Raw genomic sequence first — 27,594 nt, forward strand, 5'->3', positions numbered from 1 at the left:
TTTGTTTCGAAAAGGCTCCCAGTTGCAAGGGCTCAGTCTCATCATCCCCTTTATTGTTGTTACGACATATTTTCTCGTTCTTAGTGCAGAAACTTGATCCAAAACAAACAGCACGCTTGTGTGTGCATCGAGTTGTGTCCGTTTCTTTTTCTCAAGTCGGTGCGATACTGCACTAGAAAATAATCTCTCAGTTCTAATCCCTAACAAAATATTCATAAACTCTGGTTGAAATTCGGTGTTCAGTCCCGTGACATCTCTTCTCGTGCCGTCGTTGTTCGTACTGCCTTGTAATCGTCGAGTGAAGCGAGTTTTGCAGAAATACACTAGGTAGAAGGAGATTCATGACAGGAAATCTATCCCCCAGTATAGTGCATCATTACACTAGATAGTTTAGTCCAGTTGAAGTACAGTGGAATCTGTGAACAGGGCAACTAAGTGGTGTACGTTAGGTCACGTGAATACTCCCCATAGCACACCTGGTCGGTGCCAGCCCAAGCGCGTATAGCTTTGAAACACCAACGCCTCCCTTGGTTCATCAAGACGATTCGGTAGCAACACTTCCTTCAGCACGCGCGCGCTCATTTCACCCACCCAGCCGGCCAACAGTATGCTGCAGCACCTTCCTCTTGAGAGAGAACCCTTTTAGCATCTGCGAAGTGGCTGCCGTATCCATCTCTAACAATGGCAAACAGCTGCAGAGATTACTCCGAGACGCTCGCAACTGACTCCTTTTGTCTAACGGTTCATCCTTGCCTCGTGGGTCGTTACGCTCGCCCGCAGCTTATCCTCCTCCTACGCCACCCTCCTTTCCTCGTACGACAGAGTCACACAGCTGCGCCTGCAGCCTTGGCCGCGTCTTCTGACAAGGCCTGTTTTGCATGCATGGAGGCATACACAGCTGGCCCCGGCTATACGCTGGCATAGCGAACGCGAACTACTCGAGATGCACAATGTACGTCCAAGGCGGCAGGAGAGACGATGCTGATGGGGTCCGTGAGGTTCACGCTCAATGTTGCGATAACTGGAACAATAGGGAGTGAAATGCTCAACACCCCCTATAAGGCAATGTACGGTTTTGGAAGAATAAAAAAAAACTTACAATATATTCATAATCATAACTATCATCATCAGTCTATTTTTATGTCCACTGCGGGACGAAGGCCTCTCCCTGCGATCTCCAATTACCCCTGTCTTGCGCTAGCTGATTCCAACCGGCGCCTGCACATTTCCTAATTTCATCAACTCGCCTGATTTTCTGCCGTCCTCCACTGCACTTCCCTTCCCTATAGGCACCCATTCTGTAACTCTATTATGGTTATATGCCCTACGCATTACATGGCCTGCCCAGCTCCCCCCCCCCCTTTTTTTTTCTCTCTCTTAATGTCAACTAGAATCTCGGCTATTCCCATTTGCTCTCTGATCCACACCGCTCTCTTCATGGCTCCTAACGTTAGGCCTAACATCCATCCTTCCATCGCTCCTTGCGCGGTCGTTAACTTGTTCTCGAGCTTCCTTGTCATAACCTCCAAGTTTCGGCCCCATATGTTAGCACCGGTAGAATGCAACGACTGTACACTAGTGGCAAGCTCCCAGTCAGGATTTGTCAACGCCTGCCGTACAATGTAGTGCACCGTTGTTACTTTCCTCTCGTCTGCTTGAGTGTGTCTTGCATTTCGGGTCCCGAAAGAAACGGGGCCGCCGCGTCCGTGATCGAACCTGGCACCTCGAGCTCAGCGACGTAACACCATGACATCGGCGGATCGACCCCAAAGTAATGCTTCCTATTAAAAAGCCTGCGCTGGAAAGCAAATCGATTCATCCCCCGAACGCATACTTGGACAAAATAGCAAAAAAAAAAAAAAAAAAATCAACCACACCTGTTGAATTAGGTATACATTCGTTTATATTGTCACTGGTGGGTTTGGTTAGCCTTGTATATGATGGCGCGCAACATCGTTGAAGCGCGCTCCGCGGCGTGCGTGAATCAAAACAGCGAGTTATCTGAAATATAAGACAGCTGCGGCTGCTGTCGTCTGCTAGCAAGAACAGACGGAGAATAAAAAAAAAGAAAAAAAAAACAGACGGAGACGCAGGAATAGACGTCTTGCGACTGTCAGCGTGAAAACACAACTGCTCGTCTGATTCTCGAGAAACACACAACAATGCCGCTTAAGATATTCTCTTTCGTAAGCAAATACATCGTCAACAAGCCATTGTGCTGTAGGGTCCAAATATAGCGTTCTTTAATATTCGGCGTTCAATTAATAATGTGCCTGCTCTTCTCATTGAATTTTCCCACTTTCATTTCTACTTGCTGCTGCTGCTGTTGCTGTGTGCTTAATTATTGGCATATACTGAAAAATAATGACGTGCACGTAATGATCGAATGGTACCTGCCTGGTGGCGTTTATTTTACTGCCATTGTCGAGTTAGTGGAATTACTCGGCCTCTTCGCCTGTGACTGGCTGAAAATAAATAAATAAATAAAAAGTGAAAAATTATTCCGGGCAGGCCCAGCGCAATGCATGGGGAACCACGGGTGAATGCTATGCCTCACTAAACATTCGCACTCACCCGGACACTTATTTAAAATTAGGAGAAGTCACATTGGTTTCACATCTTTCGATCTGTTTCTTTACCCGGGGAATGGAGCGCCGTTCGCAGCTGCTTATGACATAGTTCGTATGACATAGTTTAATGAGCAAGCACAGATTCGTCGACTCGTATACACAGGAAGCATGGGCGTGCGCACACAGGTTGGCAGGAGGGCCATGACCCCTCCCGGCAGGCGGGCGGGGGGGGGGGGGGGGGGCATGAGGGGTTTTGCAAAATAGTTTGACCCCCCTAATAAAAAGCCCTAGCGCGCGCATTATGCCGGGAAGGCCGTATAGCGACACTCAGACCTATGGTAGAGTAGGAAGGGTTCCCGATATTAGTGTTCAAACGTTGTCGCGTTATTCGCAGGTTACAGTCACACCCTTGCGAACGTCAGCCTTCGTTCAAGCCAGCTGTGCGGAGAACGGCTCATTTATGTCACTTTCTCGCCTATTCTTTTCTTTCTCCTACTTACTACCGTTCCATCGCTCATTCATTCATTACGTTTCATTTCACTGCGTACACGAAGGACTCGGCACTACATGGGGCCACCGTACGTTTCCCCAGGATTCACAGAGCTGCACGCAATTAGCGATACGAACGCGCACCGTGTCGGCGTCGTCGTCGCGTTGCCAGTGGCAACGGCTCGTCGCAGGCAGCGCGCGTAGCAAAGCAGCAACCGCCGTTCGTCGTAAGGGTTAGTGTGTCGTCCCGGTAGAGTGTACTCTAGTCCCGGCGTTTGCCAGACGGCACGGCGCGCGCAGCATGCAGCGTCACAGCGAGCACCGCTGCGCCGTTTCTTTCTTTTTTTTCTTTTTTTTTTTCGGGGTCGCCCGAGGTCGCCGTGCCACGCCGAATCCGACCAGCACAGCCGAAGACAACGACAGCGACGGCTACACACGCTTCTCAAGTTCTCATCTTTTTCTTTCTTTTTCGTTCTCTCCCTCTTTCACTTCCTCTCCCCCACCACCGGTTTGGAGGAAGTAGCGCGGAAGGACTCACGGAAACGTGCGAACCATGCCGCTCTCAGGAAGCGTCTCTCAGAAAAACGGAGCCGAAAAAGACCGTTTCGCCGCTACCGTCACCGCGCGATAACTTTGCTTCGTTCGTCACTGGACTGAGTGAGTGAGTGAGTGAGTGAGTGAGTGAGCGAGCGCGCGAGCGCGCGAGCGAGCGAGCGAACGTGCAATCAATGAGTGAGTGGATTAGCGAGTGAGCGCGCGAGCAAGCCCTATTTTACTCCGTGCGTCACATGAATTAGTGAGTGAACGAGTGAAAGCGAGTGAACGGTCTAAAGAGTGAATGGGTAAGCGAGTGAGTGGGCCAGCGAGCACACTTTGGGTATACGACAGTGAGGTGTTATAGTGAACAAGCGCGTCTGTCTGTACACATCAGTGGGTTATAGTGGAGGACCGTGTTCGTGAGTGAGTGATTTTCCCCACCCACGCGATGTCTCTACGAAGGACTACTAATTTACAGGGACAACAAATTCCAGTCCTCCAGTAAGTCCGTGACACATACACTATGGCCTCCGAAATAGGCACAACTCCAGATCACGGAGGCTATGCACGCACACCCATCGTGATTCCCTGCACGCGCAAAAAAGGTTCAGAGACATGTGATCCTTCCGATCTTTCTCGCCGCTAGAACCACGAACTAGTCATCGACTTATCCGCTGACCTAGCTTCTATCGTGTTTTTTTTTCTCTCTCTTTTTTTTTAATAATAAATGCTTTAGTCGCAATAATTTGCTAGCCGGTTGATCGGCAGAAGCCACGTGAGCGGAATAAGAAGCCGAACGCGACCTTTTTTTTAAGATTCTGCGCACGCTCCTGCTGATTTCATTCTCTCTACGTCATCTGGCAGCCTTCTCGAAGAATTTCATGAGAGTATAATTAAATCCGACAGCTTGAGGTACTAGCGATAAAACGGTGCAACTGCCACGGTAGTTTTGTAAACGCCATCTTTATACAGAGTGCCGATAACAACTCGACAGCATTGTCAGCATTAAATCTACACGGCGAGATGTTTCCGGCAACTGCTTGTTCTGTATGCTTAGAGAAAAAAAGAGAAAAAATCATTAATACGCCAGCGATCGATGAACACTACTAAACACCCCGGCGCGCTTTAATTCTACTGACAGCGCAGCGTATGCTGTACACATCGTAAGGAAAATGTACCTCGATGCACTATATATGCTACAGCTTCACAAGTCTAATTTATCAGTGTTCCTGTACATGGCTATACATGGGCTCTACGACTTCTGATAACACACAGTGCTCCGCAGTGTGGAACTATTTACAAAGATCAAGAAATTAGGCAAATCAAACGCACATATTGGAATATAAGCGACGCGAAGCCTTATTGGAGCTGTTAATTAAATCCTGTACATCCAACGGCGTCGCGTACAATTACGTTTACTTTCATCCTATGCAGCGTTTAACCTCATGCACTGTTCATGCACACGAAAGGTAACAAGTTTAATCTCATGCAATTTTTACACTTATGCACGACACGACATCATTCGCAAGCTATGTTGAAATGGGAGTGAAGGGAGCTAAGGAAAGCTTCACGTTATATAATTATAGACAGCAGTCTAAGATCTGCTGCACTATATATTATAACGCAGATACACTGAACAGAACACGAGTAATGACAAGGGGAAACTTCAAAACGACAACTGCGCCCAAATAAACATAAAATTGGAGCGATAGTACGGTAAATTATCACTCCAGCGGCCATAGTATAGACGTAAAACACGAGAACTTGTAGTGGAGCAGGCTACGTCACTTAGGTAGCCAGCCATAATTTACAGCCTGTACAGCGATCATTCGCACTCTCTGAAGAGCACTGTGCATGCGAAGAAACTAATTGTTTCTTCGTAATGCACCATTCGTGCTTTTAATAAACAACGCTTCATAACGTACTACGTAATGACAGAAACTTGCCCACTTTAAGAATACTGGGACGTGAACACCGGTTTATATTAACGGTGATAACGGCTATTCATTATTCAAAAACTATTGGGAAAGTATTCGATATTCTATCGGATTCCGGCACTATTCGATTCGGTCTCAAAAATCCCTATTCGCAAGCCCCCACAAGAACGCGAGACACAACAACTGAGAAACTTGTAGTGACAGGCCAAACGGAACTTGTCGACTAAGTGACCGCCATGGGGCCGTTATCAAAATGTTTCATCCGATATTGTAAAAAGCATGGAGAGCTTGACAAAGGACAAAAAGGCTCCTTCGGCGTTAGCACTTCAAGATGTTTTCGCTAATGCAGGGAACCGGAAGCTGAATAACATGGTTTGGCGCCCAAAATTATCACGTGGTAGCAAGGTTTCGTTTTCCTTTTTGAAATCTTCCCGGGGGTCCGACTCTCGCTTGGAGTCCGGCATATAAAACATTTACTTCTGCTACTACCATTTTCTTTAGTCAGTCGCTTAATCGATACAAGACTGTCGAACAACTGCGTCCCATTTGTATTGCATAGCAAACGAGGATCAACTCACCTTTGTAGCTTTGCGAGTTCGGGCAGTTTGTCAATCATAATCCAATATTTCTTGCCATCTGAAAAAAAAAGAAATAAAGAAAAACATTATGATGATGAATACAAAACCAGAATCTTGTACTTGTTTCTACATCGTGTCGAAAGCTCGAATGAGTGAATGGGTTGACTGATCGTTGTCGGCTTGAAAGTCCAAAGCGAAAAATTGTTTCATGCTGAAAAAAAAAAGTGAGATAATTGAGATCAAAAGGAAAATAAATATTTTAAATACTTTTTTTTTTTAACGTGCTCCTAATTTTACCTTTCAAGTTTCCAAGTTTGCGCAATAGATGTACTATACCAACTCCGCAGCTATCCTTTTAAAATAAATTTCTCGTTCATGGAATAAATTATACGGCAACAATCAACAAATTATTCTTTTATTTTTCTCAACAAAGATGACGCGAGTTAAACATTCAGTCATTTTGAAAAACTCGGCTCTGTGCCTTAGTCTATTATTCTGCGCAGCATTTCCTTTTGTTTGATTAGGCCAAAGCCCTTTCTATCGTAAAACCAACACTATTCCAGAACCATTGTTGTACAGGGCGAAATGTTGTGTATTATTTCGCAACTAGCGTTCTTGCATCGCTGAAAATTGTGTGCACTACCTGCGAATACGTGACGTCTAAAACGTGGCGGCCATGACGTATTTCTGGCTTCACAATTACTTCCGGCACATGCAGTCCGCAAAAGTATAGCCTTCGAGATCTGTTTCTAAGCCACCATCCCTGGTGCGTGGATTTTAGACTTGGCTCACGGCTCGCCGAGTGGATACTCCCACTTTTGTTTCTGTCGCAACCTTGCCACACTTTTGTTTAAAGCTGTTTTGCTTTCACAACGATTAGCGGTTTAGTGCGAAGGCTGCCTCGAAACACAAGCTACGTTGTGTTTGGGATATATAACCCTAAAAACAATTTACACCCCTTATAGCGTATCTTTTGTCCAAGAAAGGTAACCGCCATCTATCTTGCGTCTATCTCCTTTTATCAACGCTGCGCGCCCAGTACTTCCAGTAGCGTGGCGTAGCATTCTTGACAGGAAAGTAGCGAGAGTAGAATTTTTAATGAATGAAACGCAACCAAGACAGATGACGATTATCGTCGTGTGGCAAAGATACGGCCAAAATGAGGTAAACTGTTTTTAGAGTGTAGGTTCGCGCACCTGGCGGCCAAATCCACGCCTCAGCGACGGTTGCCTCTGTGAGACAGAAGCAGATCTCTAAGGCTATGCTATTGCAAGCCGCATACGCCGGAAGAAATTTCGAAGCCGGAAACGCTTACTGGTCGTCATGTGTGCGTTTCATAACACACGTGGCAACAGACGACGCGAGGTGGCGTCAAGTCGCAGAGACGTCTTCCAAGCACGTTCTTTTATTGGCTGGAAGATGTTTTCTTAGCCGTCGAGGTAAACTGTCTTCGATGCTAAACTTCAATTGGAAGTTGAAACACACCCTTAGTCGCCCTTATTCGATTCCTGTCTGCTGTCTCCCTCTTCTATAGTGCCTAGAATATACCTCTTCTCTTCCAGAACAGTCTTGTTATACTACTTCATCTTGGTCTGCTTCCGGTTCCGATCGTGGAACCTTGTATACAAAATTTTATTATTATTATTATTATTATTATTATTATTATTATTATTATTATTATTATTATTATTATTATTATTATTATTATTATTAACTTCAGTATATAGCGAAATTATGTCATATCGACCGAATCATACTTGAATAGACGGACAACACTTCCAGACAAATCGCAGGTTGCACGTCAGCTAATTAGCACTAATTTACTCCCTAATTATTGGCGTTGCGCATGTCCCAAATGCGTAACTGAAGTGGAACAGTAATAAAGATCTATAAATTAAGAAAAAAATCTTGTACGAGGAATACGAACTGGATAAAATATAATAATAAAGATTGGTGGCGAAGTGCATTGATTATCCAGCCAACACTTAATAGCGCTTCATTTTTCCGCGGTGCCGAAAAATGTTAACTACGGTACGAGGTTAACGGCACGCTAAAACGTACTAATAAATAAATAAATACATAAAAATAAAGATCGCCAGCGCAAGCCTTCTTTGTCATGGCCTATGCAACCGTGCCAAGTATGCCTGAGGAGGAATAAACTTAATTTATAAAAGTGAGCCGACGGTAAAATCCCCCCCCCCCAAAAAAAATAACAAAGAAAGAAAAAAGGAATAGAAGAAAAAAGTAATATAGAAAAACGGCCGATTAATTAGGCGGCTTCTGCGATGTCTCTATAACGCGAGATTCTGCCGAGCTTACGTTTCTGCTAGCTCGAATCCCGTCCGCAATTACGAAATATCAAATATCGCGTTGCGCGATACGTATTCTCTCACTCATACGCAATCACGTGAGCAACACGGCTATGCGATTGCAGAAAGACTGATGCACAACGCTCTATGTTCGATGTCTTTAGTAGTCGCAGTAATTTGTATTTTTTTTATCGTTAAGGGTCGAAATAGGACTTACGTTTGAGCGTCTTGTGCGATTGTGTTATTCCGGAAGCTTCTTTCCTTTCTTTTTCTGTCCAGTTTCTTGTTCTTGCATTTTCAGTATCTGGCATTTTATGTGAAAGAAGTGCAACCGGCGCCGTTTAAAGGCCCCAATAATTCCTAAATATCTTCTATTAATAACCAAAAAAAAAAGGAAACGTGACTTTGGTGGGTTCGTTGTTGGAGGCGTGTGATTCTGTCACCTGATGTCAGAAATTTTGTTGATTGAGCGTGCTGATGCATTGGTCCTGGTGTGTGTCTATTTAATTCATTTTTTATGCTCGTGTCAAAGCCACAGCCTAGTACTGTCTGTTCAGTGTTTACGTTAGACAGTTCATTTATGCACAACTTGTGCCGATTTCAGTCGGATGGCGGTTCGCTTAGTAATAGCTAGCATGCAACTTTCTGTATCTCACCGAATCTGCGGCCCTACCCCATCGAAAAATGCGGCCGTAGTGGTTAACACGAATTACGGTATTCAGATTTGACCGAATATTCAACTTGGAAAGTTACTCGTCACATATCAACACCTCGGGTACGTTCGAATCCAGGCATCACGAGTAAACGTTGCTTAAAAAAAAAAGAAAAAAAAAAAACTCGGCATGTCACTCTCATACTGTTAACGTCTGCACAGTTCTCAAGCACGCGCGAAATGCTACAACTATGTGCATAAACGCGTCGGCGTTCACCTGCGAACCGCGCACCAGACAACAGCCCGCAATCGTCTTCTAAAGACGTCTTCACCTACAGCACAGAGGAACGATAAGGAAGTGCCCCTGCGGGGGCCGTCAACGCATAAAAAGAGGGAAAGGTCATCGCGGAGTAAGTTGTGCTTGCGCAGGCAGGAACGTTAACGCGTTGGAAGATATCTCTTTCTTCTCGGAACTACCCGCCTAATTGTACTCTACCGCATTACACGCCTCGTTATGCTAGTATTTCCTCTTCCCCTTCCCGTTAATAGGTTCTTTACTAGCTGCCGTACTGTCGCTTTTCTCGAAATGAACCTCATCTACGAAGTGCCATTTTCCATTTGGTTTATTGTTTTTTACGAGGCAATAGCTGTAATGACCGTAGATACTGCAAGGAGAGCGATGCAAACACACTCACGAAAAAAAAAAAAAGAAAGAAAGAAAAGAAAGAAAACACAATCCGCGCTTCTGTCGTTCTCTTTTGTTTCCCCGTGTCATGTGCTCAAGCACACACACAAACACGACGCAGCGGTCTCTCTTGATCGATTTGTAACTGAATTAGGATGATTCATATTGGCCGACAACGCGTTGTCGTCCGTTGCCGTCACCGAATTGATTTTCGTGTCCCAACCGTCCCCGTTGTGGCCGCCAACTCAAAAGCCAGGTGCGTGCGTGTTTGAGCGCTTAGCGCGGCAGGCGGCGGCCTGTCTGCGCGGTTAGGGAAGCAAAAGAGAAAGAAGAGAAAGCAAAACAAAAGAAAAGAAAGAATCGGACAAGATAAGAAAAAAATAAAAGACAAGCGCGCCGACGGCGGTAGCGAGCCCGCCCCTCTTCTCCCTTTGCCGGCCGCGCCTCGCTTCCATGCCGCTGTTTCAGGTGTGTCGTCTGCTGCAACGGGTCTCTCGTCTGTTTCTCCCAACCGTTCCCAGGTGGCAGCGCCGCTTCGGTCACGTGACCCGACACTCGTGAAGTGGCACCCGGTCTCTCCCGAGATCCACCTCTGACACTGTGGACTGTGCGTCGGCTATCCAGTGTCGCCCCAAAATGTACCACCTGCTCAGCGAAATCCGGGATTTTTACAACAAAACCTTGGAGAGCGGAGGTAAGCCCGTTTCCGTGACCTTTTCCATTCATTCGCGCGCGTCCCCGGGCACGGTGTACCGCGGCCGCCTAGGCCTAATGCCGGTTTCTCTGGCCCTGCCTACGGAAACCAAAACACGAACCAAAACGACAACAACAAAAAAAGAAAAAGTGCGGACCGCGAAACTTACGGCCAAGCGAGCACCTCCCTCCTCCCATCCCACCTCCCCCCTCCACGCCCGCTGATCTCGACGCGTGCAAAACGACGTCCTTGCAGGGCGCTTTTTTAAAGGGCCTGGCGGCTCGGGGGGTACCCGAAACTGGAGTCGCTTTGGTTCGATTTTGACGAGGCGGAGAACAAAATAAATAAACGTACGCGACGTGTGTTCCGATGCTAACTCCGACAAGAACGCATACAGCCGGTACTCGTACCAGCCACCATACAAACAAGCTCTTAACATTTAACCCCGTACTGTTGCGAGCTTTGCGATGCGCTAAAGAGGAGGATTGCGCGCTGCTCGGAATAAATTCTGCCGCCGCTACCGCTGCTGCTGCCGGGAGCGTCATCCGCGCCGCGGTCACCGAAGGTTGCGCTGAGCTCCCATCTCTCGCTGCGAGCAGCCGCCCCTCAGCAGGGCTCTGCAGATATATGCCCGCTGTGCGTGGCGTGTCTGTTTATCCCCCGAAAAAACGTGGGAGGGTTTCGAGTTTGGGCTCCTCCGCTATTTTTCGATACCCGGGCCTTGCTTCGCTTTAGAGGCGCACCGTGGTTTCTGATGCTCTCGTGTGTGCCTCGCCGAACCCCGCGACGGGCCGCTCGCTTCGATACACATCCAGGTTACGTAAGTTGCGGGCGTCGTCTTCGTTCGCCAAAGGCCGAACTCTCCGCCCTCCTCCTGGTCGCGTCGTGTGGTCGAGTGTTGTGGTGCCGTCTCAATTCGCGTTAAGTGGACGTATCCTCTTACCCGCTTAACCCTAAGTAGCTCGGTCGATCTCTTACGGAGGGCGGATGGCACCCTTGTCTTTCTGTTTCTTTTATTATTTTTTCCCCCATCTCCCACTCGTTCTCCTTTCCCTCTAGTTTGCGAGCGGGCCCGAGAGGAATCCGTGACCTCCTTTAGTACGCCCTCGAATGCTGCACATATTCCTCGTTCGTTTCATCTTTTATTTTTTATTATGCGTGTGTGAGTGTATACTTTGCCGTGTTCCGCCTTTCCTCGTAGTGGGGCTAGCTCGTCGATCTCTGCAGCCTGAGCACTGGTATAGTGTATACGCCTTAAATTCCTGCAAAACCGTTAACGTCGTTTTAAGACAACGGCGTTAGCGTCCGCTATCGAGGGTCCTTCGGTTTCGGCCGTTTCCTTCCCGCGGAAGTGGCCCGCGAGGTAGCTTCGCGCGAAAGCGCCATTCATTCCAGAAGAGCTGTAGTTATTTGCTGTCCCAATCCTCCACCACGAACGGGCTATAATAGTACATGCTGCGGTATGTTTGTCGCGACGTCCGGTGTAAGCGCTTCAGCGATATGCAGCTGCTGTGACGGCGTTAGCAGGTGGATTGGATCCAAATGCGGCGGTGAGTCCGTGCGGACTCGACAATTTGCGTCGGCGTCGCATGCCCACTTTTTGCACGCTCGCGAGAGCACGCACATTGCGCAAGACGCTCTCGTATCACGGATCATACATACGCGTATATATCGCGATAGCCTGATGAATGGAGAAGATCGTGCACATATAAAGAGGTGCCGCGCTTTCAGAAAGTGAAGGGCGCGCGCGTTGGGCTTTTGGCCATTTTTTTTTTTTTTTTTTTTTTTAACAGATAAGGGAACACTCTCACGCCCCCCTTGTTATAGCTCTTGACCGTAGCCGCCTCCTGTTTGCGGCTATTTGCTGACCCACTCCTCGATGTTGTTCCTAGTCGTTCAGGTTTAAGATAAGAGCTCTGCTATAGCGTGTGGCGGTTGAATCGTTTCTCTTTGCGCTCTCGTGAGATAACGGCAGCTTTGAATATACGTTAGTCGTTGGTACCACTTTGAGTGCCCCCCCCTCTCTCTCCATATTAGTAGTCGGAAATCAAAAATTACGCTCGCTCCGCAAACCTTATGCAACTGTCGTCGCACCGTAAAGAAAGAGGCTAGATCCGTGCCTGTAGGCCTGTTTTCGCGGCAGCGCTCGTTAGTCACCGCTAACCTTGTCGGCGAGCGAAGCCGGCCGCTGCGTGTGACGCAAGTCGTTTCATGTGAGACAGCCGTCGTGTGCGGCGGAACTGGCATTTTGTGCGAGAGGGGGAGGGGGGGGGGGGGGGGGGGCTCGAGCCTCGGCGCAGGTGAACATCCGCTTTGCCGCGGCTGCGGTTTTCAGTTTTTATTTTTAAATTCATTTTTTTTCCCCGCTTGTATCTTTTTTGGCTTTGTCGCGAAAACCTCTGCGTTGTGTCACCTCGCCAGGGTTAGCGCTTAGTAACCACCACGTGTTTCGTGTGGTGCGATTTTGGCAATGATTTCGCACGCGCGGTGTCGCAGACACACGGCGGGCGGGCTGCCAACCTCTTCGTGCTTGCGATCTTTTCTTCGATGTTTGGAGAAATCGCTCCGGCGGCGTGGACGGGGACCCAATAAACAACGCTGGTTATCACACACGTGACGATGGCCCGCCGGCTTAATTCATTTTTTTTTTTCCTTAATTAGTGAGACGGCGCAAACGGACACGGTACTAGAATGAAAGAAGCAACGGGACAGGACCTGCTTCGTTCATTCTTGTGCGTGTGTGTGTGCAATTTGTCAGAACTATACAAAATGCCACTTCTGTTAATTTGTTTCGATCAATTAATGAGTTCAATCGCGAAAAACTTTCTGTGGTTTGTTTCACTTTGCCGAAAATAAGCATTTACTAGGTGCTTGTAAAGAAAGAAAAAGAAAAAAAAAACGCGAAATTTTGCGGCGGTGGCAGCAGCAGCTTTGCCTAGCGCAGGTGCGCCTTTAGCGAATTCGTCCTACAACGAACGCACTTACCCGCTTGTTTTCCGTTCGCTTCGTTTTGCAATTTGGTCACGAGTGTTTGCGTCTACCAGCCCGGGGCAAACGTAAGAAACATGAACTTCGCAACCGCGCATGTGTTGTTCACATGTGGCACACCCGGCCACTCCCCTGTCTGCGCGCCTGCTTTTTCGAAACATTGGCTGCACCCCGAGACATATCCTGAGGCACTGCAGCCCACTAGCGAGAATTGCGTCATTTAGACCCAAACTATGAGCCAATAACGAGTTCCCCTAACCTCGGTACCCAGTTTGCGGCCCCACGGGACGGTGTATAGAGCGGTGCTGCGACAAACGGCATGGTCACTGCCTGTGACAAGTCGTCCAGCCTTTCGGAGCTTCTCTATGCCCCCCTTGGAGAGAAGCCCCCTTGGATGTTTTGACACTCAATGCTGAAAACAGCTGCAAGGAGAGTTCAAATAAGCACCGTGAAATCCTGCATGTAAAGGAGATCTTGTTCTGTACCTTCCTTTTCTTTTTTTCTTTTCCATTAGATGAAGGCCCTCAGCCTCTCCAAACCACAGATAAGGAATGCCCTAAATAATTAAGCAGTTTCGGTTTCGTTTTTCAGGTGTGTGTGTTTCATGACGCAGGATGTGGTCACGTGGGTGTAGGACATCGTGAAGTTTTGGCAGCGTAAATAGAGGGGAAATTTTTTTTTCTCTTCTTTTAATCGTATTGTATGCGGCTTTTTTTCGTGCTCCCAAGATTGCCTTTCGTATTGAGGTTTGTACTTTAAGCGACATTCTACGGTACTTAATACAGTAGTCCAACTGTCAGTCATTCTGAAGCTTATTGCAGTAGCTTAGTGTGGATAGCAACATCACGCAGTGCCCCGTTTTTCCTCCTAAAAGCATCCCACGGCAAGAATGACAACCGCACGTCAAACAGGCACGCAGACGCGACAGCTACCGATGCTGAAGTGAATCGCGAAACGATTCTTTCTTTTGTTGTTTAAACAAACGCGGTGGTAATAAAACGTGTACGAAAAAAAAAAAAGCGTCAATTTGTCGTCCCGAAGGGTTTTTTGCTCAAAGGCGAGCTGCACTTGTCATGTCGCAGTCTACGAGTGACACCGACGCAAAACGACACCGGCTTTGAAGCACGGTGTAAGAACTATGCTTACACTGTGCTTTGAAGTGAAGTCGAGTTTGTCCGTAAGGGGGTGTTACATGTGCCAGGATGCCGTTCTGGACACCGTGGTTCTGGACCAATGCCTCCTTTACTTTACTTACTAGTAAAGGAGGCATTGTCTGGACATTGACAAATTCCGCCATCTTGTGCTCTCTGATTGGCTGAGAGGGCTGCTGCGGCCTCTCTGATTGGCTCGAAATGCCGCCATTACATAATTTGACAATATGGCGGAATTTGTCAATGCTCAGAGTAGCACCCTGGCGCAACAAAAAAAGTGAGTCAGGTTAACGTGGTCGTGTATATATACCGTGTCCGCCGAAAGTGCTTGGTATTTTTATTCCAATTGGCGACTGGTGTTCCACTAAGCGGCCTATATAAACGTGTCGCGACGTAATCGTCACGGACGAGGGTTAATTCGATTCCTCCAGTGGGGGCGGAAGGCAAGATGCGCGTTTAACAGAACACTAAAAATTAAAAAAAAGAAATTCACTACTTCACACTGACGTACCGGCGCAGAATTCAAGAAATTGAAGTTTGGCGTTGATTTTTCTCTTCCAGTAATCAACGGAACCCTGTCAGTATATCAACTGGTTTATAGTGTTGCTCTCAACGCCGTAATTTATAATAACAGTCGTGCCATGCAGGAATGCTTATGACACATTGTAATTGAACGCCGCGTCAAAAGGTGTCGTCACTATAGAGCTGCTATAGCTGCTTGACCCGTCCACTTCTTTCGGTGTACGTCTACGCTGCGAGAAATATCACGAAAGGTCGTTCTTTTCACCTGCATTATAGACAAGTAACATCGAAGTACATTGGCAGGTCGGGTCATATACGCACACATGTATTCGTTATTGATGCAGTGTATTTTATTTCTCATGTTGCGCGCACCCGATGCTGTATCGGGAATGTCATGCGCGTCTAAGCGACCCACGGCCCTCCTAGGACAGTAGCGGGCCGCACAGTGTTGCAGAAAGGTGAATCGTATCTCATTAGACAAGGCATACATGACCGTGGAAAGAAGACACGCAGAGCCCTAGCCCCCTTACAAAAGTCGTTATAGGAAGTATGTTGTCTTGCTGTTGACTTTTACTGTACTCAAATGATATTCTGTTGAATTTTATTGCATTCAATAGATAGTTCGTTGTGTTTCGCAGAATCTATTGAATGTAATGTAATTCAGCAATAAGACTTATGTGACGATTAGTGTAAGGGAGAGCGCTGTGTGTCTTGTTTCTACGGTCGTCCCTTGTCCAATGCGCTGTGATTTATACCTATTATGCAAGACCAACTAGTCCGAATTTTCCTTGTTGTAGAAAGGAGATGCGCGCAAGGTTGACGATTATCATTCTCCTACAAATTTGGCACCCTGAAATGTGCGAAACGTTTTGCTGTATAGTTTTCGTATGACCTCACGGATGCGGCTTCTCACTAGCCACGATGGCATCAGTGCACCGTATTATTATACGTACATAGTTTTGCTTTTTGACGGTGGCGATTTTTTAACGGATTTTCACTGTTACCGATTTGTCGCTCGGCCCAAGACGCGTCCTGTCGTGCTGTCAGGTTTCTTGTTTACGCAGCTTCTCGACGTGCTCTTCTCGACCCCAGTATGCCGATGACGTCAATGCAAAGACGCCCGTATGCTGCACGTTAAAGAACCCCAGGTGGTCAAAATTAATCCGGAGCCCTCCACTACGGCGTGCCTCATAATCGGAACTGGTTTTGGCACGTAAAACCCCAGAAAGAAGAAAAACTATCTATATTTAGTCCGCGTGTACGGCATTCCTGTACGCGACTTTTTTGCCAGTTCTGTGCAGTTGTCACAGGGGAAAACCTCGGGCATTGAGCTGCTTGTAAACTGAAACACTTGCATTCTAAGTGTGGCTCCATTTCATTTGAGCGCGCTGAGCATTGCTACACCGCGATCGCTTTTGAAGGCAATATCATGTTGACGTGCTGTACCGCAAGAGATGGCAAAATACTCGTTTTTCCTTTAATGCTTGCAGCCGAAGACAAACTTGCCCACGTGCTTTGAACTGGGCAGGCAGGTGTCCTTATAAAAAAGAAAATCGAAAACGAGACGTGAACGATTCTGCAATAAAACGATATTTCATTACTCGCTAATCCCGTAAGTATTGACTAGAAAATGTACGACGCATCGTCTCGTCGGCAGTCCATAATGCGCGACTAAAAATGGGTAGTCAGTATCTTGTCATGAACTGCTGGGTACATTGGTGTGCCGTCATGTTAAAGGGACATTAAAGAGAACAGCTTTATTGAACTTCTGCAATACCAACAAAGTCACTGTTACCGCCAGAGAAAGGCTTGGTACGCCAGGGAAGTAGGCAAAAACGACACACGGGTGGCGAAGCCGCCTCGAGTCCAGTTGGTTCAAATTGGGCACCATGGGTCCAGTTGGACATCACTGGATCTTGGTAAGCCAACTGGTACCAACTGGACCCAATTGGAAGACGCTAGATGATTAATCTCGTGAAACAAAATAGTTGATAATGCCACAATTACAATCTTAGTTTTCAAGTAAAAGGATCTTTGTACTTTGGTGTGATCGATGAAGGGAAGCATTTAGCTTTTTGTCAAGTTTAAAACATCTCTAGAAATTTTACCAATTCCTCATGAACCACTGGCACCACTTGGTCAACCCAAATATTGCTTACATATACAGCACCTGACACGTACCTCGCATCACTCGCCCTCGTATCTCTCGCGATACGAGGGCGTCACTGCGACCCGCCGCGGTGGCTCAGTTAGCTGAGGCGTTGCGCTGCTGATCACGAGGTCGCGGGATCGAATCCCGGCCGCGGCGGCCGCATTTCGGTGGTGGCGAAATGCAAAAACGCCCGTTGTAGTGCGCGTTAAAGAACCCCCAGGTGGTCAGAGTTAATCCGGAGCCCTCCACTACGGCGTGCCTTGTAATCAGAACTGGTTTTGGCACGTAAAACCCCAGAAAGAAGGCGTCACTGCATGCGCGCAGACGAGGGCGTAAGGCTCCCGAGCGGATAAGGCACTGCGAGTGGATCGACCTCCTCCGTTCCACATAGCCTCGATCTTGACCTTCGGCCAGCCCCCCCCCCCCCCCCCCCCCCTCGAATCAGAAAAAGGAAAGCAGCCGCGCAACTATAACGGACACATGATGAGAGCAAGAGAGCGGATTCGTAGAGGCGTCGCGCACTTGACGAAGGTCGCGCCTTTTGCCGCACTCGCGGCCTCGTTATCAAAGTAACAGGATCCGCCTCAGCGCAGCAGCATAAGTGCTTAGGCCGCCCCGGCACTTGTGTCGCTTCTCCTTACTGCAACCTCGATCGGGATAAGGTAATACGCGGTGCGTTTGTGAAAGACGCGCCGGTATCTCGACGGCTGCTCCAGCAGCTGACACGCGTGGGTGGTCTGCTGATCCGAGCGTCACACTGCGCGTGGTGTGAAACTGCCCAGAACTACGGCGCGGTCACGTGGCAGCGTGGAAAGAAAAGGGTTACGCTATCGGGGGCGAGCCCATTGTTGTAGCCGGCGCCATTATGTCTCTTTGCTCCTAGACAGATGATCATTGGCCTGCGGCCATCCTTAGACTTATCTGCTTTGCCTGGAAACTTTCTTCGTGTTATCTTTTTGATCGTCTCAACTGTTTGGCAGTACTTCATAGGTCGTCCAGGAGGCCGAGATATATTGGAACTGCAGACTGGTAGTTTCCGTGACGGAACATTGTGTTTACATGTGTGGAAAATTTAGGCTGCCAATAAGTGATCACGAAAGCTCTTTAGCAGGAACACCTCTGGCAAGGAAGCAGTCGTGTTTGACAAAATAGCTGAGCGGTTGATTTTCCTGTGCGTCGCCGTGTGCTTCACTGGAGTTGTAGTCTCTACATCGGAGTTGCTTATACATACAACAGAACATGCAGCGCAGCACTATATATGAGCATGATAATGTTGCTTGCACATTAAACAAAACACGTAACACAGCACAATCTATGACACACTTCAATAAGCTGCCGGTGTATCTACAGTCATCCTGTGGCCAGTTAAAGCCGTGTCATGCTCATGAAAAACAGACCAGTGTCATTTGTCGCCAGTCAGTGAAGAAATAACGTTCCTGTGAAAGCAGCCAAAGGTCAGCTTAGAAGAGTCGTATAGCTAAGCCCTGTAACTACCATTACTAACCAGGGGGCAATAATTCTCGTTGATGGCTATTTTCCTTGTGGAACTACTGAGTAACCTAGTGCTGGTTGTGCTGGCTTACAGCTCTGTGATAGTAGTTGGAACAGTTCTGCCATTGTGTGTTTGCGCAGTTGGCAAACACACAATGCAAACATGGGCAGCCTTTGCTCACGCCACCATCGTCTGTTCTCATTTGAGGAAAATTGTTGCCTAGCTCGGCAAACATTTCCCCAGTGTCACGTCATGTCTCGTGCAAGCATTGCTTCAGAATGTGCAAACGTGTGAAAAAGTTGGAGGGTGCGGTCACGTGGCAGTGTGGAAAGTAAAGGGTTACGCTATAGGGCGAGCCGTCCGTTCATGTTGCAGTTACAGTAAGCTATACCTAGGAATGTGAAAATTTGCTATAAAAGGACATCATGAAATGCAGAACTGATGTGTGCCTCCTTATGTTAATTTTGCATCAGGGGCAGGCACCTCGGTTAACATTATCAATAAGTAGTCTAGAAGCCTTGATTTTTATCTAGCTTTCTTCATTTCACTTGGTACTAGTATCTCGAAGACTTGAGCATGCTGTAGTATTTCTGCCCAGCCATATAGATTAAGACAATGTAGGCATCAGAAAAGTGAAGAACGAGATTCGTTGGCACAACATTGTAACTGCGCTTGCTAATATATGAAAAAATTAAAACCAGATAGCACACCTGAACACAATACCTACATGACTGCTTCTTGTGTCCTTGACTGCACAGTTATTACAGTGTAGCCATTCTCAATACTTTCGCACTCAGAAGTAACGTTAGTAAATGCATTCCGCCGAGGTTTTGCATAGATGTTAGTGCACCATAGTTGTTGGCCTCTTCTCATCTATCTATTCTATCTTCTCGTTTCAGACTCAAGGGTGCAGGAATGGCTCTTCATGCAGAGCCCATGGCCGACACTGACGATCTGCCTGTCGTACGCCTACTTTGTCAAGGTGCTGGGCCCATCCCTGATGAAGAACCGGGAGCCGATGCAGTTGCGTTGGGTCATGGTCGGGTACAACTTCTTCATGGTTGCCATCAGCCTCGCCATATTCCTTCTGGTCAGTGGGCCAACCGTTGTGCAATTCCTGTCAGACCGCCTTGAAACAGTGTCGTGAAAAGCCTGCAAGACTTTTGTTGGTTGCTGATGTGCGAACAATGCCACAAAGTCAACAGCAAATCTTTTGACTCTGTGGGGTAGTTAGAAAGTGAACTAGTAGACGTAAGCATCACAGGTGGGGATTTGTGTTGGCACTGCTACGCTTTTTGTCACGACACATTAAGTTAAGTAAGGACATGACCGACAGTAATTGCGGGTGATAAAATTTTTTGACAGCTGTGTGTCTGGCGTTCTGGACAGGGCAGAGTCGGGAGGGTGAGATGTGAGACAATCAAGAATGCTACCTACCTCACCCGTTTCTCCTCTGTGACCACTCTGGGCCAGATTTATGTAGTGGTTCTACTCCAGCTCTTCCTTTTTTTCGTCAGTGGTCCGAGCAGCAATTCGCCTACGTTACCAGGATCAGCCAGTTCCTGATCAGTAGATGAGAAAGGAATATAGTGAAGGGAAGGAAATTGCTGCATTATATGAGCGATATGTTTGCCTACACGGTTCCTTACGCTCTATCTCACCTATACAGTGTTGGAACAAAGATGTTAAGGGGGTCCAACAGGTACACAACACTAATCAGTTTAGTAATATTCGGTTCAGCCATTTTTTTTTGTGTGTGTGTGATAAGCACGAACCCAAGCACAGAAAACTTAACATGTTTTGGTATCTACAATGTACAAAATGAAACTATTTTCATTATTTTTCAAGTTATAGAGAAGAGACAAGTGATATTCATAGTCAACATAGCAATATCATATTACTGTGATGACCGTACATAGCCAAGAGCTACGGCGATGGTGACATTTTGTTACGATGCGCTCAGCCATAATCCATCATAAATGTCAGTGCGCCATGCAACTTTTCTTGTGGGAATGTAGGCAAAATTTGCTGTCAAGATTATCCCCAATGAAACCTTTCTTGCCAGTACATAATTAAGTGGTTGCACATAACAATTGCAATCAAGCACACTTTCATAAAAAGCAAGCTGCACCAAGTGTTAGTAATAGCACTTCTGCTGAGAATTTTCCTTGGCAAGACGCCAATATGGCTCACAGAAATGAGTACACATTGTGCTTTTGTTTTTAATGTATACATAAGATTCCTGAAATTGTTACACATTTGCTGCTGAATGTATAGGTTATCATATAGTCAACCCCAGGACTTGCGCAGGACTTTTGATAATAATTGCAAAAAGTGCCGTAAATAGTGCCTCTGTAATATATTTAATTCGCACACACACTGTCAAATTTCTGACATCTTGCGATTTTTCAACTTTTTGCAGCAGAATAAACAATAATGGTATGTAGGAGGGAGTACTCATTGCTGCTCATTTGGCATGTAGCGAAGTATGTACAGAAACAATTTAAAAAGAAACTTGCGATAAAAAGACACATAAAAATTGTCAAAGGGCACCCTTTTTTTAGACTTTTGTTCAAAAGCCTCGTTTTCCCTTTTTGTTCATGCTGTGGGCTTGCAGAAACAATTGTTTTACAAAGTTGTGTAAAGTTGTGCAAAAGTTGTGTAAGCCCGAACATGTGCAGTTGTGTGAGCCGCATTTTCCACCTATTCTCTTATCTTGTTTTTTTTTTTTTCATGCTAAAGCAAAGGCGTGCACAGAAAAAATAAGGCCGGTTCCAATGCGTGGAGGGATACCATGTAAAACTTTATCTGAAATGAAAAAAATTGTCGGACCCCTCCCTCTGACTGTACTTATCTGAACACACCTAGTTAAGGATGGAAGATAAATATGTCTGGGGTGGGTTTAGTTGATGCTGGACAATGTTAATTGGAGATAATTGGGAGAATCTATCATCCTGCAGTGTATTTAGGGAGCTGCTGGTGGTGATGAACTAAGGCTGTGTTCAAGTTTGTGCATGAGCGTCTAATTACTGGGACTGTTTTGCCGTGGACTTGCAATAAGGGACAGTGATGTTTGTGATGCCAGCTTTTGTGACATGCCTGTTTTGGTCATTCTTTGCAGTTGGGCATTTACGGCTGGTTTGGCCACTACAACTGGAAGTGCCAGCCCGTTGACTACACCGAGAGTAGGGAAGCAATATTGGTGAGCGCTGAGACTTCTGCATGACAGCTTTATTGTTTTCTTTTCCAGGCAACAATGTGTAATAGTGATTAATTCTGATGTTTGTTTAAGGCTGACAGTCTTGCGATAAGTGAATCCAATGCTTATTGTATAAGTAGAGTAGTTATAGCTATAACATAGTTGTAGCATTGTGTCTGCTGTGCTGTATGTAGGGAATCAAGCAAGGTTTTTTAGTTTGCCTATGAAAGCCCACGGGCCAAAACTTCCCTCTGAGGGCCTCATATGTTCATCCACTAGAGTTGAGTGGACCGAATTACCACCACATGCAGGTGATTCATTGTAAGACACATGCAACGGGCTGCAATGTTTACTAAACATTGTTTTTGGGCGCCAGATGAGACATACAAAAGGAAGGACACACACACGTCCTTTGTTTCGTATGTTACATCTGGCGCCCAAAAAAGAATGTTTAGTAAACCCCACCAACTTGCCTATGAAGGTCTATTAAACTGTCGTGTTCTATTGTGCTTGCATGAACCTCTAAGGAACTGTGCTGGCATTACTTGCTTTCTTGTATGAAACTTTAATAATTGCAATTTAAGCAGAGTGAACTGTTTCGGCCTTCTGCTTCCCATGAAATGGCCTCTAAGGTCATGCTTTAGCGCACTTGCCTATATCTGATATATATGCACACGACTACCTGGTAAATTCGGAGCTCCTTGCTCGTTTTTCATTCAAATGCTATTGGCTACGATAGAAAGGAATCGATGAATGGCAAACAGCCAGCCTGTAACATAAGCCTTAAGTCATAAACCTTTACAAAAGTTTGAAATTTTAATGTGATTAGAATTCCTTGGGAACTTTGCCCACTTTCATTACTGTGAGAAATGTGCATACTTTTGCTGCTTTTATGTTTTAAAGGAGTGCATACGGCAGGCATTACCAAATCTTAACTGGGAGCTTACCACTGTCGTTAAAGAGAAAAGTGTACAATCATTGCATTCTACCGGTACTAACATATGGGGCAGGAACTAGGAGGTTAAAAAAGCTCGAGAACAAGTTAAGGACCGCACAAAGAGCAATGGAACGAAAAATGTTAGGTCTAATGTTATGAGACTGGAAGAGAGCGGTGTGGATCAGAGAGAAAACGGGGATAGCCGATATTCTAGTTGACATTAAACGGAAAAAATGGAGCTGGGCAGGCCATGTAATACGTAGGATGGATAACCGGTGAACCATTAGGGTTACAGAATAGATAACAAGAAAAGGAAAGCGCAGTCGAGGAGGGCAGAAAACTAGGTGGGGTGATGAAGTTAGGAAATTCGCAGGCGCAAGTTGGAATCGGCTGGCGCAAGACAGGGGTAATTGGAGATCGCAGGGAGAGGCCTTCATCCTGCAGGGGACATAAATATAGGCTGATGATGATGATACTTTAAAGGGCCCTGAACCACCCCTCGGGCTTGGTGAAATAACATAGTCCGCAGGTAGCATACGCTACTGTGAACATCTCGGCCAAGTTTTGCTGTCATAAGCAGTGCGTGGAGCTCTCAAGCGGAGCGCGAAGTCGCCTTTTTCTCAAACGCTCTCTTTTCAACAGAAGCTATGTTCCTCGCACTCTTCCGGATGCTTTATTTCGTAATAAAGTGGATTCCCATACGCGGCTGCTTTTGGTAGCTGCGGTCGATACGTAGCGGATATAGTACCGCAGCCGCCGAGGGGTGCCAGCACAAGTCCACTGGCTAAGTGCACTGCGGCTTGCTGAGGACAAACGCGTTTGGCTTACGTTTAGCGCGTCATAGGCACCAAAATCTGATGTCGTGGCACTATGTTAACATCCACAATGAAATTCGAACTGCGTGCCATGGTAACATATAGAAGGCGGAACGTTGTGGCCATGCCCCACCCTACCGTACCGAACTTCTGCACTGCATATGTGATATTCGTATGTGGCCATTTTTTGCCAATCCCCTAAAAGGGATGTACTAAGATGACGCAAGGGTGGTAAATGTGTTAAAGCAACAACGCAGCCAGGATACTAGGGATACTTTGAAGTTTCAGCTAGGGTGCGGTGATGGCAACAAGATATGCCGTCATATCATTTGGCATTGAGGTTGGCAGCAAGATTGCCACTTTGTGCGTCTGCAGTGGCAATACATTGTGTCACTGTATTGCTTTAATACTGTCATTGCATTACTGTCGACATCCATTGTGAGGTGGGTTCTGCTGGAAATTTTCGTCACTGAGAACGTTCTCATTTTATGTCGATTTGAAGAACTCTTCATTAGCAATAGTTTTTTTTTTTTCTTGATCTCTTTCTGCAGAAGCTTTTGTTTGATTTATGTTAGCTTATGCAGGCGGGGTAATGGGAGTGAGGCTCTGTACCAGATTCTTCTTTAGCACAGTAATGGCATTCATTTTAGTGAAAAAAAGAGAAAAGGCGATTCTGTGTACATATGCTCATCTCAATCTTGCATCTCTGCCTGCTCTTTCTGGTCTAGTAAAAGGACATTTATTTTTGTAAGCACATGTACCGTAAGCCTGTGACACTTCAATGTGACTGCAAAAATATTGTGTTGCAGTTGAATAAAATTGCATATGTAAACCACTCCTAAGGCTTCGTGTATCTTCAGTGTTGTTTAAGCACTTGTTCTGAGAAGTCCGTGCAACTAAGATTGTAGCTCACGTGATGCTGTGGAGTTAGGTGGCTCTAGAATCTGAAGTGCGATTTCATTGAGGGTTTCTTTTCTTCATATTTCAGATGACTCATCTTTCCTGGTGGTACTACATTTCAAAATTTGTCGAGTTCGTTGACACAGTGAGTACATTTTTTTCATAAATCAGGCTGTTCAAGATAAGATTTCACTAGGTTAAATTGGCGACGTTTTCCCAGGCATTCACAAAATCGTAACACATTGCAGCTAAAAATTTCTGTGCAACAGTTTACTTGGAGAATTTATGTGGAGACAGGGGGGGTGTTGAATGCCTGTGCAATTCAAAATCAGATTTCTGTCCTTTTAAACCACTCTGCAGACGCGACATGCAAAACTACCTAATGGTCTTGTGCTCTTTCGTGCTGTTTATCAGTGCTAACTGCTGTCCCCATGCAAACATGTCTAACAAAACTTTACAAAACACTGAATAAATCATGACTGCCCATCTTAAGTAAACTGCTGAGAAAACGAGCAGTATAAAAAGGGACACAAAGGGACAGGGGAAGCGGGGATTGTTATGTGATCTGTACTCTATTAGCAAAAATTAAAGTGTTAACATGAAAATCCACCATGTTGCGTCCCTGCATTCAACTGTGTGCAGCCAGGCTACAAATAAAATTGAAGTTATCCACAATTTTGTTTTATAAGAGATCTTGTGGCTTGCATAAACCTTTTGAAAATGGCCGTGCATTGCCAGATGATAAAGAAATTTTGGGAAGGTGTTCTGCCCTGGGAAGCCTTGCAATGTATAATTGTTTGCTTGTGCTGTGCAGATATTCTTTGTGCTACGAAAGAAGTTCACCCACATCTCAACACTGCACGTCATCCACCATGGAATGATGCCCATGAGCGTGTGGTGGGGTGTCAAATTCACACCAGGTGAGCATGCTGTTCAACTTCTCAATGCGCAGCACCCACTCTGAACTTATCCTCCGTTTCATGCATGGCAAGCAACACTGTGAAGACTACAGATATTTTTCTCACTACTCGCATGTGCGACCGAAAATAGGGCGTTGCACACTGGCTGCAATTGTGATCGATTCAAAATTTCTCTACGATACATATACAAGCCCGCAGAAGCATTTATGATTGTATGGAAGATACAAGTATGTGTCATGTAATTTGGTGTAACATTAACGTACATGGCATTGTACTGGTGAGTGCCAGAACATACAAGTGCTTGACAGCCAGTACAGTTGTCACAGTTCGCTGATAAGCACCGCACTATTGGCAAAGGCACGAGCATGAGCAGAAAACAGACTCCAGTTTTAGACTGCGTCTATCTTAAGCAGCTCGCGAGTTGTACACTTTAGTGCATGCCGAGGGGCAGTATTCTCGAGCGTCCACATTTGGGGATACCCTTGCTGTTGCGAAATCTCGCATGATTTGGCACCAGATGTGTCAGCGTCTATGATTGACAGCGTTCTTCGTGCTGTACCAAGTATACTACCTGCACACAGTGCCAGGAGTGCTGTCGCCCATTTACACGCAAGTGTCCAGTGCCAATTCACACAATCTCCCAAAAGTGATCATATCCGCTATAGTGATTGCTAAAGAATACTGACAATGGTTAGATCTCGATCATTGGCACATCATGAGACATGGCACAAGCTGTATGGGAGTGTTGCATTATAAGCTAGAGCCAGCGAAAAAGATGCAGTCAGAAAGAGTAAAAACAACTCGTACCTTTCATATACCAACTCTCCCAATTGAATGTCACCAAGAATTTTAAAATAATGAAGGGTTCTATGCTGATCGCACTATGTTGATGGGCATTGTTCATGCTAGTCATCAGTGTTTTTAACAGCCGAGCTGTTTAAGGTTTTTGTTAGGCTGCATAGTGCGAACACAAAACTGCGCCTGACGATGACGTCACCGCGCGATGCCTAGCAACCACCTCGCGAAACTGTTTGCACTTCGCCTCCTCTCCATGCCGTGCACATGTTGCCTTGACATGGGACGTTAAAAAAGAGGGAAGGAGAGCAAGCGCGCGGCGTGCGCTATGCTTGGGAGAGAGAAATAGAAAATGAGAGCGAGAAAGAGAGAAATTGTAGCAGCACCAACAAGGCAACGCGCAGAGCTGCTGCCAGCGCCGAACGCACATGGTGTCCGTGACTGCAGGTTTGGACCAGCCACGCCCCAGCAAGTCTGGAGGCGCAGCTTGGTTGTGACGTCACCGGCAGATAAAGTTCGGAGCCGCCGCCGCAATGGTGGCAGAACTCTCGTTGACTCTGTGGCGAGTACATGTAGCCTTGGCATGGGACGACCAAAGATGATCCGGACACCCTAAAAAGCTGCTGCTCATCTTGAAGTGCGTCGCGCAGCCAAGCGAGAATCTGCATTGGCGGCAAGCCGATTCGGAATACCGTGCCTAGCAGCACACTTAGCATTTCCTAGCAAAAGTTAGCCAAGCCTAGTAAAACCTGGAATATGCTAGGTCGATCACCAGCTCCACTGCTTACTCTCCAGCCTTGCACCACTAGTGCAAGCTGTCATTTTTTTTTTCATTCTGCAATAATGTTAATGAATTGAGTTCTCTTCCAATTCGCTAGCTTTTAATGAGCTTAACCTAATCATTAAGACATCATTGCAAAAGTTGAGGAGCATGTTCAGAAATTACTAATAACAGCGTTTGAAGCGACCTAGGTCATGTGTAGTCGTTTTTTTTCCAACGGAAAAACAAAGTGTGAAACTTAACAAATAGCATGTGACAACACATCCGTGCACTACGGATTGTCAGTTGTCAGGCGACTGTGTTGATGGTTCTATCGCCCATGTGCTTATGAAGTATATCTGAAGTTTTTATCTACCCTTTTCCATGCCTTGGACGACCGAGGTTCTTGCACACACTTCTGGTAAAAATGGCCGAGTGGGAACTAGGCTCGTCGGTGATCTTTTTACAATATTAATTTTCTTGCTGACAATAAATTTCATGAAAAAAAAATT

At 46.2% G+C, this 27,594-nt stretch overlaps 1 protein-coding gene across 1 annotated transcript in view; it reads left to right on the plus strand.

The window, feature by feature from the left end:
• Nucleotides 1-27,594, plus strand: part of LOC119434136 (elongation of very long chain fatty acids protein AAEL008004) — a 52,247-nt gene that overhangs the window by 21,972 nt on the left and 2,681 nt on the right. The window contains exons 2-6 of the mRNA XM_037701459.2: nt 10,279-10,451; nt 19,656-19,846; nt 21,878-21,958; nt 24,696-24,752; nt 25,422-25,527. Of these exons, the coding sequence (XP_037557387.1) occupies nt 10,394-10,451; nt 19,656-19,846; nt 21,878-21,958; nt 24,696-24,752; nt 25,422-25,527 (493 nt within the window). The 5' untranslated portion in view covers nt 10,279-10,393. The remainder of the gene's footprint in view (nt 1-10,278; nt 10,452-19,655; nt 19,847-21,877; nt 21,959-24,695; nt 24,753-25,421; nt 25,528-27,594) is intronic.

Source organism: Dermacentor silvarum, chromosome 11 (genome assembly GCF_013339745.2).
Source record: "Dermacentor silvarum isolate Dsil-2018 chromosome 11, BIME_Dsil_1.4, whole genome shotgun sequence".
Lineage (NCBI taxonomy): Eukaryota > Metazoa > Arthropoda > Arachnida > Ixodida > Ixodidae > Dermacentor > Dermacentor silvarum.